Raw genomic sequence first — 15,106 nt, forward strand, 5'->3', positions numbered from 1 at the left:
TCCTTGGGTGTCTCCCAAGGATCACTTTCTGTAGCTCTGATCTGTTTCAGCAGTGCTCCTTGGGTGTCTCCCAAGGATCATTTTCTGTAGCTCTGATCTGTTTCAGCAGTGATCCTTGGGTGTCTCCCAAGGATCACTTTCTGTAGCTCTGATCTGTTTCAGCAGTGCTCCTTGGGTGTCTCCCAAGGAGCACTTTCTGTAGCTCTGATCTGTTTCAGCAGTGCTCCTTGGGTGTCTCCCAAGGATCATTTTCTGTAGCTCTGATTTGTTTCAGCAGTGCTCCTTGGGTGTCTCCCAAGGATCACTTTCTGTAGCTCTGATCTGTTTCAGCAGTGATCCTTGGGTGTCTCCCAAGGAGCACTTTCTGTAGCTCTGATCTGTTTCAGCAGTGCTCCTTGGGTGTCTCCCAAGGAGCACTTTCTGTAGCTCTGATCTGTTTCAGCAGTGCTCCTTGGGTGTCTCCCAAGGATCATTTTCTGTAGCTCTGATCTGTTTCAGCAGTGCTCCTTGGGTGTCTCCCAAGGAGCACTTTCTGTAGCTCTGATCTGTTTCAGCAGTGATCCTTGGGTGTCTCCCAAGGAGCACTTTCTGTAGCTCTGATCTGTTTCAGCAGTGCTCCTTGGGTGTCTCCCAAGGAGCACTTTCTGTAGCTCTGATTTGTTTCAGCAGTGCTCCTTGGGTGTCTCCCAAGGATCATTTTCTGTAGCTCTGATCTGTTTCAGCAGTGCTCCTTGGGTGTCTCCCAAGGATCACTTTCTGTAGCTCTGATCTGTTTCAGCAGTGCTCCTTGGGTGTCTCCCAAGGAGCACTTTCTGTAGCTCTGATTTGTTTCAGCAGTGCTCCTTGGGTGTCTCCCAAGGATCATTTTCTGTAGCTCTGATCTGTTTCAGCAGTGCTCCTTGGGTGTCTCCCAAGGATCATTTTCTCTAGCTCTGATTTGTTTCAGCAGTGCTCCTTGGGTGTCTCCCAAGGATCACTTTCTGTAGCTCTGATTTGTTTCAGCAGTGCTCCTTGGGTGTCTCCCAAGGATCACTTTCTGTAGCTCTGATTTGTTTCAGCAGTGCTCCTTGGGTGTCTCCCAAGGATCACTTTCTGTAGCTCTGATCTGTTTCAGCAGTGCTCCTTGGGTGTCTCCCAAGGATCATTTTCTGTAGCTCTGATCTGTTTCAGCAGTGCTCCTTGGGTGTCTCCCAAGGATCATTTTCTGTAGCTCTGATTTGTTTCAGCAGTGCTCCTTGGGTGTCTCCCAAGGATCACTTTCTGTAGCTCTGATTTGTTTCAGCAGTGCTCCTTGGGTGTCTCCCAAGGATCATTTTCTGTAGCTCTGATCTGTTTCAGCAGTGCTCCTTGGGTGTCTCCCAAGGATCATTTTCTGTAGCTCTGATCTGTTTCAGCAGTGCTCCTTGGGTGTCTCCCAAGGATCACTTTCTGTAGCTCTGATCTGTTTCAGCAGTGCTCCTTGGGTGTCTCCCAAGGATCACTTTCTGTAGCTCTGATCTGTTTCAGCAGTGATCCTTGGGTGTCTCCCAAGGATCACTTTCTGTAGCTCTGATCTGTTTCAGCAGTGCTCCTTGGGTGTCTCCCAAGGATCACTTTCTGTAGCTCTGATTTGTTTCAGCAGTGATCCTTGGGTGTCTCCCAAGGATCATTTTCTGTAGCTCTGATTTGTTTCAGCAGTGCTCCTTGGGTGTCTCCCAAGGATCATTTTCTGTAGCTCTGATTTGTTTCAGCAGTGCTCCTTGGGTGTCTCCCAAGGATCATTTTCTGTAGCTCTGATTTGTTTCAGCAGTGCTCCTTGGGTGTCTCCCAAGGATCACTTTCTGTAGCTCTGATTTGTTTCAGCAGTGCTCCTTGGGTGTCTCCCAAGGATCACTTTCTGTAGCTCTGATTTGTTTCAGCAGTGCTCCTTGGGTGTCTCCCAAGGATCACTTTCTGTAGCTCTGATTTGTTTCAGCAGTGATCCTTGGGTGTCTCCCAAGGATCACTTTCTGTAGCTCTGATCTGTTTCAGCAGTGCTCCTTGGGTGTCTCCCAAGGAGCACTTTCTGTAGCTCTGATCTGTTTCAGCAGTGCTCCTTGGGTGTCTCCCAAGGAGCACTTTCTGTAGCTCTGATCTGTTTCAGCAGTGCTCCTTGGGCGTCTCCCAAGGATCATTTTCTGTAGCTCTGATCTGTTTCAGCAGTGCTCCTTGGGTGTCTCCCAAGGAGCACTTTCTGTAGCTCTGATTTGTTTCAGCAGTGGGCCTTTATTATAGCAGATGGGCATTAAGAGTTTTTCTCTTAGCAGAATGTGATGATTTTAGTTATTTTACATTCAGGGACTGCAGGTACAGTATTTCCTTATCCCCAGAGGGTTCACAGTCAAAGTTTGTACCTGAGGCAGTGGAGGAGCAGCAGTGGGATTTCAGCCCTGGCTTCCCTGGTTCCTAGTTCTCTGCTCGAAGCACTAATAGTTTTGTTTATTATAAGTGAGGAGGTTTATAATCAGAAGCATTAGCCAGGTAACTGTGAGGTTATCCAGCCAAGTGAAGATTTAGGAACTGTGGCTGGAAAAGTTAGAGGCGTTCTGGGGGCATAACTGGGAGGAGCTGAGTAAGCTCCTGAGTCCAGCTAAGTTTAGGATGCTGCTGAATATAGAGGCTAGGTTTATAAGAAGGAAACCTGGTCCCTGTGCTCGTCAGAGATGTGCTTATTCATGCCCCGCGGCTGTTGAATGCCTGTCTTTCCCATCCTGTTAGCTTGCTGTTACTGCAGTGCTAGTGCTAGGGCAGTGCTTCTTAACAGCTCCCTGTCTCTGCTTCCTAGAGAAAGTGCTGAACTCAAAGACCATCCGTTCAAACAGCAGTGGCTTGTCCATCAGCACCGGTGAGTATTGTTTGGGGTAAGGCTGGGGCCCTGGGTGAAGGAGCTGCCCACAAGGGTGCAAACCAGAGATAGGGGGAGGGAACATGTGATAAGAAAGGGGAGAGCACAAAACAAATAAACCTGATTCCTCTGAACACTGGGTGGGGTTTCATGTGACGGCAGCCATCATTTTACCGGATCGCTAGATGCATGTAAAGGCTTATGCACAAATATGTCTCTGACTTAAAGTCACTTTCCAGTCAGTGTCAGGTCACTGTGGTGAACGAGCCCTGCTGCTCTGGCGTTATCCTTAGGGGTGGCTTCACATGACTCTGCTCGGCTCCGTGGTTTTCTCTGTTAGACGAGTATTCTCAGAGATGGGGCTGGACTTGGGCGGAATATTAGGTTAGAGCCCACGTCGTTGGCGTTGAGAAGAAACCTGAAGGCCTGGTTGTTGCCAGCGGGGGGGCTGCTAACTGTTGCAGGGTATTTGGCTTTTCTCCGGTCACGGGAGGGTTCTTTTAAGATGTGTAGATTTTTTTTATATTTTAATGTATTTTATAGTATTGTTTTGCTTACTTTATTGATTTATGAACTGTTTTATTTGAAAGCTTTGTTATACACCGTTCCGGTCAGTTTATACTGAGTACATAAATCTACCTCCTGAAACAGGAGAAAGCAGGCGCTCCCCTGCACTTTGAGGGGACTCGCAGGAGGGAATTCCTCCCCCAGTGCACCCTGGCATGGTAAAGGTAGGGAAACTGATTTGGGGCAGCTGAGTTTCCCTCTCTCTAATGAATATGGAATCGGTATTCTTGCATGCACGTCCTCATGCATATTCATTAGGGGTATTGTGAGAAGCTGACTTGTTTGTGGCTTTTAAGGATTGCAGTTTGACCATCTCCAGCTGACGTAAGCCCCAGGGATCCCCAGCCTAAGTGGCCGACTCTGTTCTGTACCTCTGAGATACAGGTGATGCCCTGACCTGCTAGGAAGATCTCCTGTCCTTCTTCCAGATTCTCCTTGCCCAGTACCTCAGGGACTGAGACAGTGTCCTGCTTTCTCTCTCTTTTAGTCGCTCAGAGTTGCCCAGGAGCAGAGGAGGAAGAAGGTGATGAAGAATCAGTAATCTCTGAAGCCAGTGGAGGGTTCCCGGGCACTATGGAGGCAGACCAGGGACTGGGTCACTTCAATACGACAGAAAACCTGCGCAGTAATGACATCAGCGGCATGACCGACAGCTCCTGTCCCAGCTGGCTGCGTCAGGTTAGGAATCTGATCCTTACAGGGTTACCCAGAGCGGCTTACAAAGTTAGCTATTCATAAATACAAATTAAAAGACTTTATATTTGAAACATGATACTAAGCAGTAAAGTGAAACCATATTTTTATTTATTTAAAGAGTTTCATATACCGTCATTCGGAAACGTTAAAATAACGCCATCATAACGGTTTACAAACTAAGGTCATAGGGATAATGGGGGTTAACAAAGGGGTGTACAGCATAACATGTTATTAAGCTTAGTAGGTAACATAAATCATGATTAAAATCAGTAAATGAGTTCTTTCTAATTTCTGAAAAGCATAGTTGTGATGATTTTCATTTAATCATGAGGTTGGATTGGAGGGCGGTGATGTTGTGTTGGTTCATTGGGTGGTTTGCTATGCTTTTTTGAACAACCAAGTTTTTAATTCTTTTTTGAATGTATTTAGGTTTTCTTGAATTCTGAGTTTAGTAGGGAGGGAGTTCCAAAGTTTTGGGCTACCAAGGGAGATTGCTCTTTTTTGGGTTGAGGTGAGTTGATTTGAGTGCGTTGGTGGTGTTTTTAGGAGCCCCTTATTTGCTGATCTAAGGTTTCTGCTTGGGGTATGCAGTTGTATGTAGGGGCTTAGCCAATTTTTCTGTTCTTCATATATCATTTTATGTAGGATGGAAAGGTCTTTGTATTCAATTCTGTATTTTATTGGTAGCCAATGAAGTGATATAAGGGTTGGGGTGATGTGGTGATGCTTTTTGGCACCTGAAAGGATTCTTGCAGCTGTATTCTGCAGGATCTGGAGAGGTCGAATGGTGTTTAGAGGTAAGTTGAGGAGTAGAGAGTTGCAGTAGTCCAGGGGTCGGGAACCTTTTTGGCTGAGAGAGCCAAGAACGCCACATATTTTAAAATGTAATTCCGTGAGAGCCATACTAACTACAACCCCCCACCCTCCTGACCCCCCCCCCCCAAGACCTGCCAAAAGTCCCTGGTGATCCAGCGGGGGTCCAGGGCTCGCAACAAATCTTTAATACAAAAGTAAAAATCTAACAAAAACCCCCACCCTCCTGACGCCCCCCAAGACCTCCAAAATTAATTTACTACAATCCCCACCCTCCTGACGCCCCCCAAAACCTCCAAAATTAATTTACTACAATCCCCACCCTCCTGACCCCCCCAAGACCTGCCAAAAGTCCCTGGTGGTCCAGCGGGGGTCCGGGAGCGATCTCCTGGACTTGGGCTGTCGGCTGCCAGTAGTCAAAATGGCGCCGACAGCTCTTTGCCCTCACTATGTCACTGGGGTCGACCAATGGCGGCGGTAGCCCCTGTGACATAGTCAGGACAAAGGGCCGTCGGCGCCATTTTGACTACTGGCAGCCGACAGCCCAAATCCAGGAGATCGCTCCCGGACCCCCACTGGACCACCAGGGACTTTTGGCAGGTCTTGGGGGGGGGGGGTCAGGAGGGTGGGGGTTGTAGTAAATTAATTTTGGAGGTCTTGGGGGGCATCAGGAGGGTGGGGAGTTTTGTTAGATTTTTACTTTTTCATTAAAGATTTGTCTGCGAGCCAGATGCAGCCATCAAAAGAGCCATATCTGGCTTCCGAGCCATAGGTTCCTGACCCCTGCTATACGCACTGTGCTTACTTCATCCTTGCATTACTGCTATGCTTTATATATTGGTTTACCACACTTGACGTTGAGAGCAAGGCTGATAACACTTGCATAGTCTGTGTGAAAATGCTACATACTACCTTCATGGAGCATCCCCTAGTTTTTGCATTTTTTGAAAGAGTAAATAACCGTTTTACATTTACCTGTTCTGTTCCCCTCATGATTTTATACATGTGAGATTGAAATCTGTGTGAACTTGTTGCAACGGTATGGATGAAGCTCACAATGTTTGAGACTGTCACATGTACCCTGGTGTGGTTGGGGTATTGCTGGGTTCCTACTGCTGCTGAGCTGTTTTCCTCTGTTCGTGCAGGAGCTGGAGAATGCAGAGTTTATCCCTATGCCTGACAGCCCCTCCCTGACCAGCATGGAGTCCTCTCCCTTCCAGCAGCTGCAGGCACTGAAGGCCACCCCTGAAATGGCAGTGCAGTGTAAGAAGCCCTCCGAGGAGACATCGGTAATGCATACAGGAGAGAAGGATACAAGAGGAATTGTGACCTGGGATATGGAAGAGCATCGAGGAGTTAGGGGTACAGAGGAGGGTGCTGGCATTGAGGACATTGGGGAAAGCATGCTTGATGGGATGGACGAAATAGGAAAGGGCCGGTGCTAGCATGTTTGCTGCCCCCACCCCACTCCATCCCCTGCCCTGCACCGCTGTTCTGTTTTTTTAACACAGAATTTTTGCTGTTTTCCAAATAACCAACACATAATAGAAAATATCAGTCTGTCCAGTCCCCCTTTCCCCACCTAAAAAGTCCTACTCCCTCCAGTGATCCAAACTTTCAAAATTGACCCACTCCCTGAACATATCTTACCCCGCCCGCAGGTCCAAAATTCCTAACTTGTGCAGGAGTGAACCCCAGGTGCTCTTGTCCCACCTACCAGTACGTAAAAATGGCATTGGCTGGGCCCTGTAGCCAGTACCGTTTAGTTGTACAGAAAACATGCACTGCTCTGGTGCCACCAGAAAACCCTGCAAAAAAAGACATTTGGAACCCATATATTAGGCCTGTTGTAACACGTTAGGTGTGGGTTTGGCCCTTGAATAAACTGAATGACAGCAATATAGTAAACTTCATATACTCAAATAGTACAGGAACAACCCTATCTATGAAAAGGCAACACTGCAAATATTACACTATTAAGAAAGCAGAAAAAAATCAGGCTGCTATAAATCCCTTAACTGAAATGACATGCTAGCAGAATATGCAACTCGGTCACACATGCAGAACACAGACACACCCTCACCAAATACAGAGTAAAGTATAAATAGAAACATATAGACAGAAACCAAATTGGAAACTGCAACAAGCCAGACTCTGTATGCAATGCAGCAACAGAAAAGCAGAAACATCACCAGTCCTCATAAATCAAACAATAAAATCAAGAAGTATTAATCAATCATAAGAAACCATACTAATAAAAAGAATATTGCCAAAGAGCTGATGAACAGAATAACATTCAATAATTAAGAACACATTAAAAAGTTTTTAAATTTTCCAAACAGCAATAAAATATTTCAAATTAGAATTCACAAATGTCCAATAATTAAAACAAGTAAGGATGGAAAAATCCCAAGCTCCCCAGTCATACACACAAACTGTTACGATGCTGCTCGCGGAGCCCATCCTGCGAGCAGCCTCTCACCTCCAGCTGCCACGCGACGCTGAAGGATGTCCTTCTCGCCTCCATGGCGCCGCCGCCAACTTCTCCCTTCGTTGAGGCCTGGGATGCCGACAACTCTGGGGCCTTGTTCTTCGCGGCGGGTTTGCCACCTCCTTCTTTGCGGCCTATGATGCCCCGGACTGCCGCTGCTGCTTCTGCCGGGAAAGCCACCATTCCTGTTGCTCCCTGCAGCCTGGAACACCGCCAACTTGAGGCCTTGCTTCATGCGGCTAGGTGCTGCCGCCGACAGCTTCACTGTCGCGGCAGAGACACCACTGCCAGCTCCTGTCCCCGGGCCCTGCATAGGCGGGCGCACATGTGCCTCAGTTCAATATTTAAAGGGCCAGCGGCGGGAAAAGCCCTGTGGCCCCAATGCCTCAGCTTTCATTCCTCAGAGCCTTCATCCGGACTTCACAGAGGTCTGTGGTCTTCCTTCTGGTCAAGGTCCTCTGTGGTCTTCTTGTGTTTTGATGGCTTCGTTAGATGTTCCTGGTCTCCTTTGTCCTGATGTTCCTGGTCCTGTTCCTCGTTGGAGCTCCTTCGTTGTCTCTTCGGTGTCCTGATATTCCATGACCAGAAGTTCCTGATATTCCTTGTTCCAGTCCTGGTCCTGATGTCCTCGTCTCCGGCTCTTTGTCCTGCTTCCTGATTCCCTGCTTGTCCACCTTTCTTGTTGTGGTCCTTGACCAGCCCATGGGAGGCTGTGTAGGGCGCTTCATAGCACAAGGCCTATCTTCACATCTGCAGTGCACGTCTCCGGAAGACTCTCGTTTTTAAAGCCAAGGTCTGTTCCTGAATCCGAGTTCCAAGTCTTGAATCCTGAGTCTTGAATCCTGTTCCCGGTCTTCGGAGTACCTTGTGCCTGCTTCCATCCATGCCCAAGACTCAAGCCAGAACCTGCTCTGCTTCACCATGGTCTGCAACCAGCAACGGGCAGCTGTATAGGGCACGCCTTGGTGCAGGCATCTCCTGAATCTTCGACATGTTTCTGGTTCCAAGTCTTCAGTTTCTCACCTGGAGTCTGCTTCATTTTCGGCATGGTCCACAACCAGCCATGGGCGGCTGTGTAGGGCGCACTGTTCCTGCACCCTGAATCCTCGCCTGAGTCTTCCAAGTATCTTGGATCCTTGTCCGAGTCTTTCAAGTAATTTGAAACTTCGTCTGAATCTTCCAAGTTCCATGAAACCTTGTCCGAGTCTTCCAAGTTCCACGTATCCTCGCCTGAGTTTCCAAGTTCCTGAGTTCCATGTCTCGTCTTGTTCCTGCCCTCAGCCTCCATCTAGCCTCACGCACTCATCGTTCCCAAGCAGCGGGTCCGGAAGGGCTTCCGAGTGGCCGGAGAGCTACCAAGTGGCCGGAGGGCTACTCTTGAGACCAGCATTGCGTTGCTGGGTCTTACCGGTGCGTGCATGTTCAGTGGAGAGCTGAGCCTGCCTTGTTCCAGTTTCTGATGTTCCACGCCTTGATCCTGGTCCAGTCTTGTTCCAACTCCAGCCCGTGCCTGAACGCTCTCACCTCCCACGGTATGTGTCTTGGGGCTCCTCCCTGAGCCGTGCCATGGCCCAAGGGCTCACATCTCTCTGAGCAAGCGACCACGCCTCCACGTTTGCAACACAAACAGAAAATCCAGGCTGCCATTCGCAGACACACATGAGCCAGGCTGCCATTTACACACACACACACACACACACACACACAAAATCCAGGCTGCTATTCACATTCACACACACACACACACAGTCCAGGCTGTCATTCACACACACACACACACTCACAATCCAGGCTGCCATTCACACACACACAATCCAGGCTGCCGTTCATGCACACACACAAGCCAAGCTCCTGTTCACATACACACAAATGCCGGGCTGCCATGTACACGCACACACAAAACCCAGGCTGGTAGGCAGGCTGGCTCCCATTCTCACACATTCCCTGTGTTTGACAACAGGACACACCAGCACAGCACTTCTTCTCTTTCTCACTTACCAAGCCTCCAGTGTTGCTCAGAGACTTCTGTTTCTACTGCACGTTTTCTTTTGGGCAACTCTGCGCAATTCAAGTGCTTCCCTGCATCCCTGGCCTGAGACAATTATACCTCCCACCTTCTAACGTAGGAACTGAAAAAAAAGCTGCTAGGAAGGTTCACTGTCTCCTAAGTTTCAGCTGGAAGCAATCTCTGAAGTCCAATCTTAAAAAAAGAAAAGATACTGGCTTCCATGACTGGTGGTGGAGGGAGGAAGCAGAATCTACAGCCCCCCCCCCCCCCCCCGGTGTGCCGCCCACTGCAATAGTATGGTATGCACACCCAGTTGCATCGGGCCTGGGGACAGTGAAAATGAAGATTGATTGGGGAAGGGGCATATTTGAAGGGATCGGAGAGATTTAATCTATGCAACTACTGTATAACACCTCAGCTTCCCTCCATCTCCTATCTTTTCTCTCAGTCCTCCTTCCCTTGATCTCTCGTCTTTTCCTCCATCTCACTTTATCTTCTTTACCTGGTGCCCATATGTAGCTCGGCTTTGACCTGGAGTCAGCTTGTGTGAGGAAAGCGTCTGCTGCTGCATGTGTCTGCAGTGCCCTGAAGGCAGAGGTGCAGCGGCTGCAGGGGATGGTGATGCAGTGCTTATCACAGCAGCAGCAACTGCAGCAAGAGAACGTCCGTCTCTCCTTGGAACTCCGCAGGCTAAACCAGGAGGCTGAGGAAGCAAAGCAGGTGAGTCCTAAAGTCGTAGAGCCTCCAATGAGGTGGAGATGTGCTGCACTGTGCTTAATGAAGTCTGTGCACCATGGGAATTGGCCTCCAACCTTGACACAGATCAGTAGCTCCCAATGAGCAGCAATAGCATTGAATCTTTTTATAACTCTCTATTCAGTTCAAACGATACCAGAGAAGGTACAAGCCACTTTCCTGTTCATATCCAGATCAGGCCAGACTCCTGGGTTTTGCCTCCCCGCCAGCAGATGGAGACAGAGAGAGTCTCACTGACACTGTACATAACCCAGTGTGCCACCTGCAGTCCCTCAGTATTGACCTGTACCTAAGCCAAGATGACCCTTAACACTAAAAATCTTAAATGCAAACTCCCCCAATGAGCAGGGGAGAGGGTGAAGGTGAAGCTGCAACCCAATGGAAACTCAGAAAACCATGTAAGAAAACCGTTTTGAAAACCCCCAACAACTCTGCATTATGAGTTACATACCAGTACGAGCGAACTCCTCCTACAGGTGGGGCTTTGGATCGATCTGTGGTTCTATAGGAATGAAATTAGCAGGTAAGAATCGGTTTTTCTTTCCTGTTCATACCCAGTTCAATCCAGACTCCTGTGATGTATCCAAGGTCCCCTAAACCGGGTGGGACTTGGAGAGTTCTGCTCGCAGAATGCTCTACCCAAAGCACATGGAAGCCGGAGCTCCGACATCCAAGAGAACATGTCTGGCAAAAATATGTAGCGACTTCCAAGTAGCTGCCGTGTAAATCTCCTGCAGAGATACCTGTTGTGATTTGGCCCACGAGGTTGCTTGAGAACTCGTCAAGTGAGCCTTTAAGCCCTCAGGCACAGGACTACCCTGAGATATATAAATCTACCCCATTGCCTCCTTAAGCCACCATGCAATGGAAGCATTAGAAGCCTTACACTCCTTCTTTGGACCACTCCACAGAAGAAAAAGGTGATCGGATCTTTGAAAATCAATAATGATTTTCAGATACTCCCCAAGAAAGCATGTCAACAGCCAAGAGCTTAAATTCTCTCGCATGAGGTGTGGAAGTATCCAAATCTGGAAAGGCTGAAAGCCCCACAGTCAGACTGAGATGGAATGCTGAAACCACCTCTGTTAGAAAGGAAGGCACCATGCGTAATGACGCCCCCAAATCCGAAACCTGCAGAAAAGAGATCACGACACAATGAAGCGTGGAGCTTTGAAATTCTCCTTTCCCTGTACGTACCCGGATCAGTCCAGGACAGCTGGGTTTTGCCTCCCCACCAGCAGATGGAGACAGAAGACGACTTTGCGGACTCTGTCCTATACCCCTGAGCTGCCAGTATTCTTCTGTCTCCAGCAGATGGTGGAGGTGCAAAGCCTGGTGTCTCTCGGTGGTGCTAAGTTAGGGGTAGTTTTGGTCTCCATAGCTTAGTACTGCTTTTTTGTTTGGTGAGGGATATTGGTCAGGGTTCCTTTAAATTTAAAAAAAAAAAAAAGGAAAAAGGAAAGAGAAGGTTTCGGCTGAAGCCAAGTAGTCAGCATTTAGCCTCCCAGGGGGTTGTCAGGTCCTTGTGGGACCATCCCCCCTGGTAGTCGAGGCTGCAGAGCAGAGGGTTGGGGACCATACATCTGCTGTGGCTTAGGGTGATGCCGGGGGTCTCGGCCTGCCTGACTTTTTTCAGGTAAATTAAAATTTAAGTAAATTTTCTAAATTCCTTTCAAAACTTGCCTGGAGTTAGGGCTTCCTCCGGCCGGGTGTTCGCTCCGTTTTCGCCGCTTTTTTGGCCCGTGGGGGACCGGGAAATCGCTCCGAACGCCGCGGTTCTTTTTTCGGGCAGACAATAAATCGAGCCCGGGGATATGCCGCGTGGTGCGGCCTGCTCTGCCTGTGGATTTCCCGCGCTGGGGTTTGCACGGCCTGTCTCTCCGGGGGGGAGGGCTCCTCACAGGATTTGCTTGGTAAGGAGCCTGGGCAAGGCTCCAGATCGCGTTGGGAGCCCTGGAGATCCAATTGGAGGGAAAAGGACCCGGTTCCATTCCAGCTGAGTGCGGGTTCGGAGGCTTTATTAGGGACCTTCCAAGACCAGGAAAAGGCAGCGCTGGATGCGCTGGGTGAGGGGTCTTCTCCTCCTCCGCTCTCCCCAAGGCCGGCTGCTCCTGGCGGGGGCATGGTGCCGGCTCCAACCGGGGTTTCCTCAGATGAGGAGGATCCGGAGTCTGATGGTTCTTCTTCCTCGTTCTCCTCCCATTTTGTGGACATGATGCGCAAGTTCTTCAAGGCTTGCAAGTCGGGGCGGAGGTCACGCTCTAAGTTGCCCCGGGAGGTTTCGGCACGCAAACGTTCTAGACAGTCGGAGGGGGCGGATGTCCCCAAACCGAAGTGTCCTCTCCGGTCTCGGTCCAAGCTGACGGAGTCTTCTCAATCGGCTGAGGGAGGAATATGATAGAGGACTTTAAGATCATGAGAGGTCTTGAACGGGTAGATGTGACTCGGTTATTTACACTTTCGAATAATAGAAGGACTAGGGGGCACTCCATGAAGTTAGTAAGTAGCACATTTAAAACTAATCGGAGAAAATTCTTTTTCACTCAACGCACAATAAAGCTCTGGAATTTGTTGCCAGAGGATGTGGTCAGTGCAGTTAGTATAGCTGTGTTTAAAAAAGGTTTGGATAAGGTTCTTGGAGGAGAAGTCCATTACCTGCTGTTAAGTTCACTTAGGGGGTATTTTCAAAGGAGTTACGTGCATAAATGTAACTACTATTGTAGCAATTTTCAAAAGCCATTTACTCACGTAAAGTGCACTTATGCGAATAAATCCTATGGACGATTCAATGGCATATATTGTAGCAATTTTCAAAAGCCCACTTACTCGAGTAAAGTGCATTTACATGCGTAAAACCCAGATTTACGCATGTAAATGCTTTTTAAAATCCGCCCCTTAGAGAATAGCCACTGCCATTAGCAATGGTAACATGGAATAGACTTAGTTTTTGGGTAATTGCCAGGTTCTTATGGCCTGGATTGGCTACTGTTGGAAACAGGATGCTGGGCTTGATGGACCCTTGGTCTGACCCAGCATGGCATGTTCTTATGTTCTTAAAGAATTTGTTTAGTCTGTGTGCTGTGGTTTTGTCATCCCTAAGTGCCCATTTTACCCCTCGATCATCTAATGGCCCAAATGACTCCCTCATAGGCCTTTTACCTCAAATGTGCCTGAAAATGTTATCAGACTGTTTTGGGCAGTTCGGAGACTTTCCTTTTGGATTTTGCTAGACCCTTTCCTTTGCTGAAGGGTCCAGGGAAACGTCTTCTCAGGTTACTGGTTGATACTTGAATTCTGACTCAAAGCTTTGTCAGAAGGAGATTGGATTCCTGCTGCTAGCAATACCTCTGGTGTCTGCCTCCATCTGCTGGTTGGGGGAAATAACCCACTTGTCAGGGCTGGACTGGTGTAGCAGGACTAATGGAAAGGAAGTTACAGGTAAAGATTTTTCTCCTTATCTAGTTATAACACAAACGGCATCCTTGGTTCAAATTTTAAGGGCCGCTAGAATGATGGAATGACTCCATAGCCATACTGGGTTAATTGATCTTTATTTTATTTATTTATTTTGAAAATGTGTACCCTGCACTAATAGGCAGATAACATAACCACATTCATACTAAAAACATAAAATCAAACCTCAGATATAAAATCTGACTACTCACCTTGATAAACCCAACCATTTTAGTGTTGAAATGGTGACTAAAACCGCACCCTTAACCATCAGACGCCTCGCGCTTGTCTAGTCCCTTATCATTAAGCCAGATGATCTCAACCAAATGATTGGTGCCTATTCTTCAGAGACACCAAAAGCTTTAATTTTTTCCTAAATGATCTGCTGCATGATTCTGCCTTTGGCCTATCAGGTAAAGAACCTTTCTGAGTTTGCGAGTTATTTGAGATGTGCAGGAGAAGAGGCAAAGTTCACAGTTTGCCCATAAGAAATGCATGGAGGGAAATTCAGCTCATCCTGCTAACATTGGGCTGATTGTAACTAAACTTCCTGTCTGAACACATGGCACAAGTAACTTTAGTTAGAATCATGATGGCTGGAAGACCATCCAACTACTCCGCTCGAGAATTTAGATGGAAGTAATAGGATCTCCATGTGTTTAACACAGATTGATGGAAGCATGTGGGCTACTGAGGCTAGCAGAGGTGAACCAGAGGGTAGGATATTGCAGTGCTCTTTGTGCCAGTCTTCTCTCCTGGATATAAATCATTCAGAATATGCTGAAGTAAACACACTGACACCATAGAGTGGAATCTTATCCCATGTGCTGTCTGCGGCTAATCTTGCAAATGTTTCGCATCTGCAGACGATGCTCTCAAAATCTCTGAGTCTTATATAATGTGGCTGCCATATTCTGGGGTCCTGAACAGAAACACTTAAAACTCAGTAGACAGGGAAGCCTCCTTGGAGAGCCGCGCTGAAAGGCAAGGAGAGGGCGAGAGGGATACTCTGCCGGGAGTATTTTAAATGTAACTCCCACCCTTGACGTCAGTTCTACCGGACGAGCTGTGCTATATCAAGTGCTGCACAGCGGCGCGCAGCCGCTAGCGCTCTGCAAAAGCCGCGCGCCAAAGGGGCGCGCCCCTGGGTAAAATTTTGCAGAAAAGTTTTTCTCTAAAAAACCTGATGGGGAAAAAAAGGAAGCTGAAGCCTACAACATAGACACCAACGATTAAAGAAATGAAAGATCCGATGGATAGTCATCTTGTTTGAAGGGTGAGTCAGTCTTCTAGAGAACTGTACAAAATCTTTCTTTTCTTCTGGGGAAAGTGCTAATCTTGCCCAAGACCAGAGATCCAGTAAAAATCTTAGTAACGTGGGGGTAACTGTTTCAAATACCTTCAAAGTTACTGAACTGCCAAAAACACCAGATAGTGACCCCAAAGTATTGGAGTCAGT

At 48.0% G+C, this 15,106-nt stretch overlaps 1 protein-coding gene across 3 annotated transcripts in view; it reads left to right on the forward strand.

Annotated features, from left to right (window-relative positions):
- Positions 1–15,106, forward strand: part of NEK9 (NIMA related kinase 9) — a 210,486-nt gene that overhangs the window by 172,818 nt on the left and 22,562 nt on the right. For all 3 annotated transcript variants that reach the window (XM_029598406.1, XM_029598407.1, XM_029598408.1), the window contains 4 exons: positions 2,804–2,863; positions 3,918–4,108; positions 6,085–6,228; positions 9,958–10,158. In XM_029598406.1, coding sequence (XP_029454266.1) covers positions 2,804–2,863; positions 3,918–4,108; positions 6,085–6,228; positions 9,958–10,158 — 596 coding nt within the window. The remainder of the gene's footprint in view (positions 1–2,803; positions 2,864–3,917; positions 4,109–6,084; positions 6,229–9,957; positions 10,159–15,106) is intronic.

Source organism: Rhinatrema bivittatum, chromosome 4 (assembly GCF_901001135.1).
Source record: "Rhinatrema bivittatum chromosome 4, aRhiBiv1.1, whole genome shotgun sequence".
Lineage (NCBI taxonomy): Eukaryota > Metazoa > Chordata > Amphibia > Gymnophiona > Rhinatrematidae > Rhinatrema > Rhinatrema bivittatum.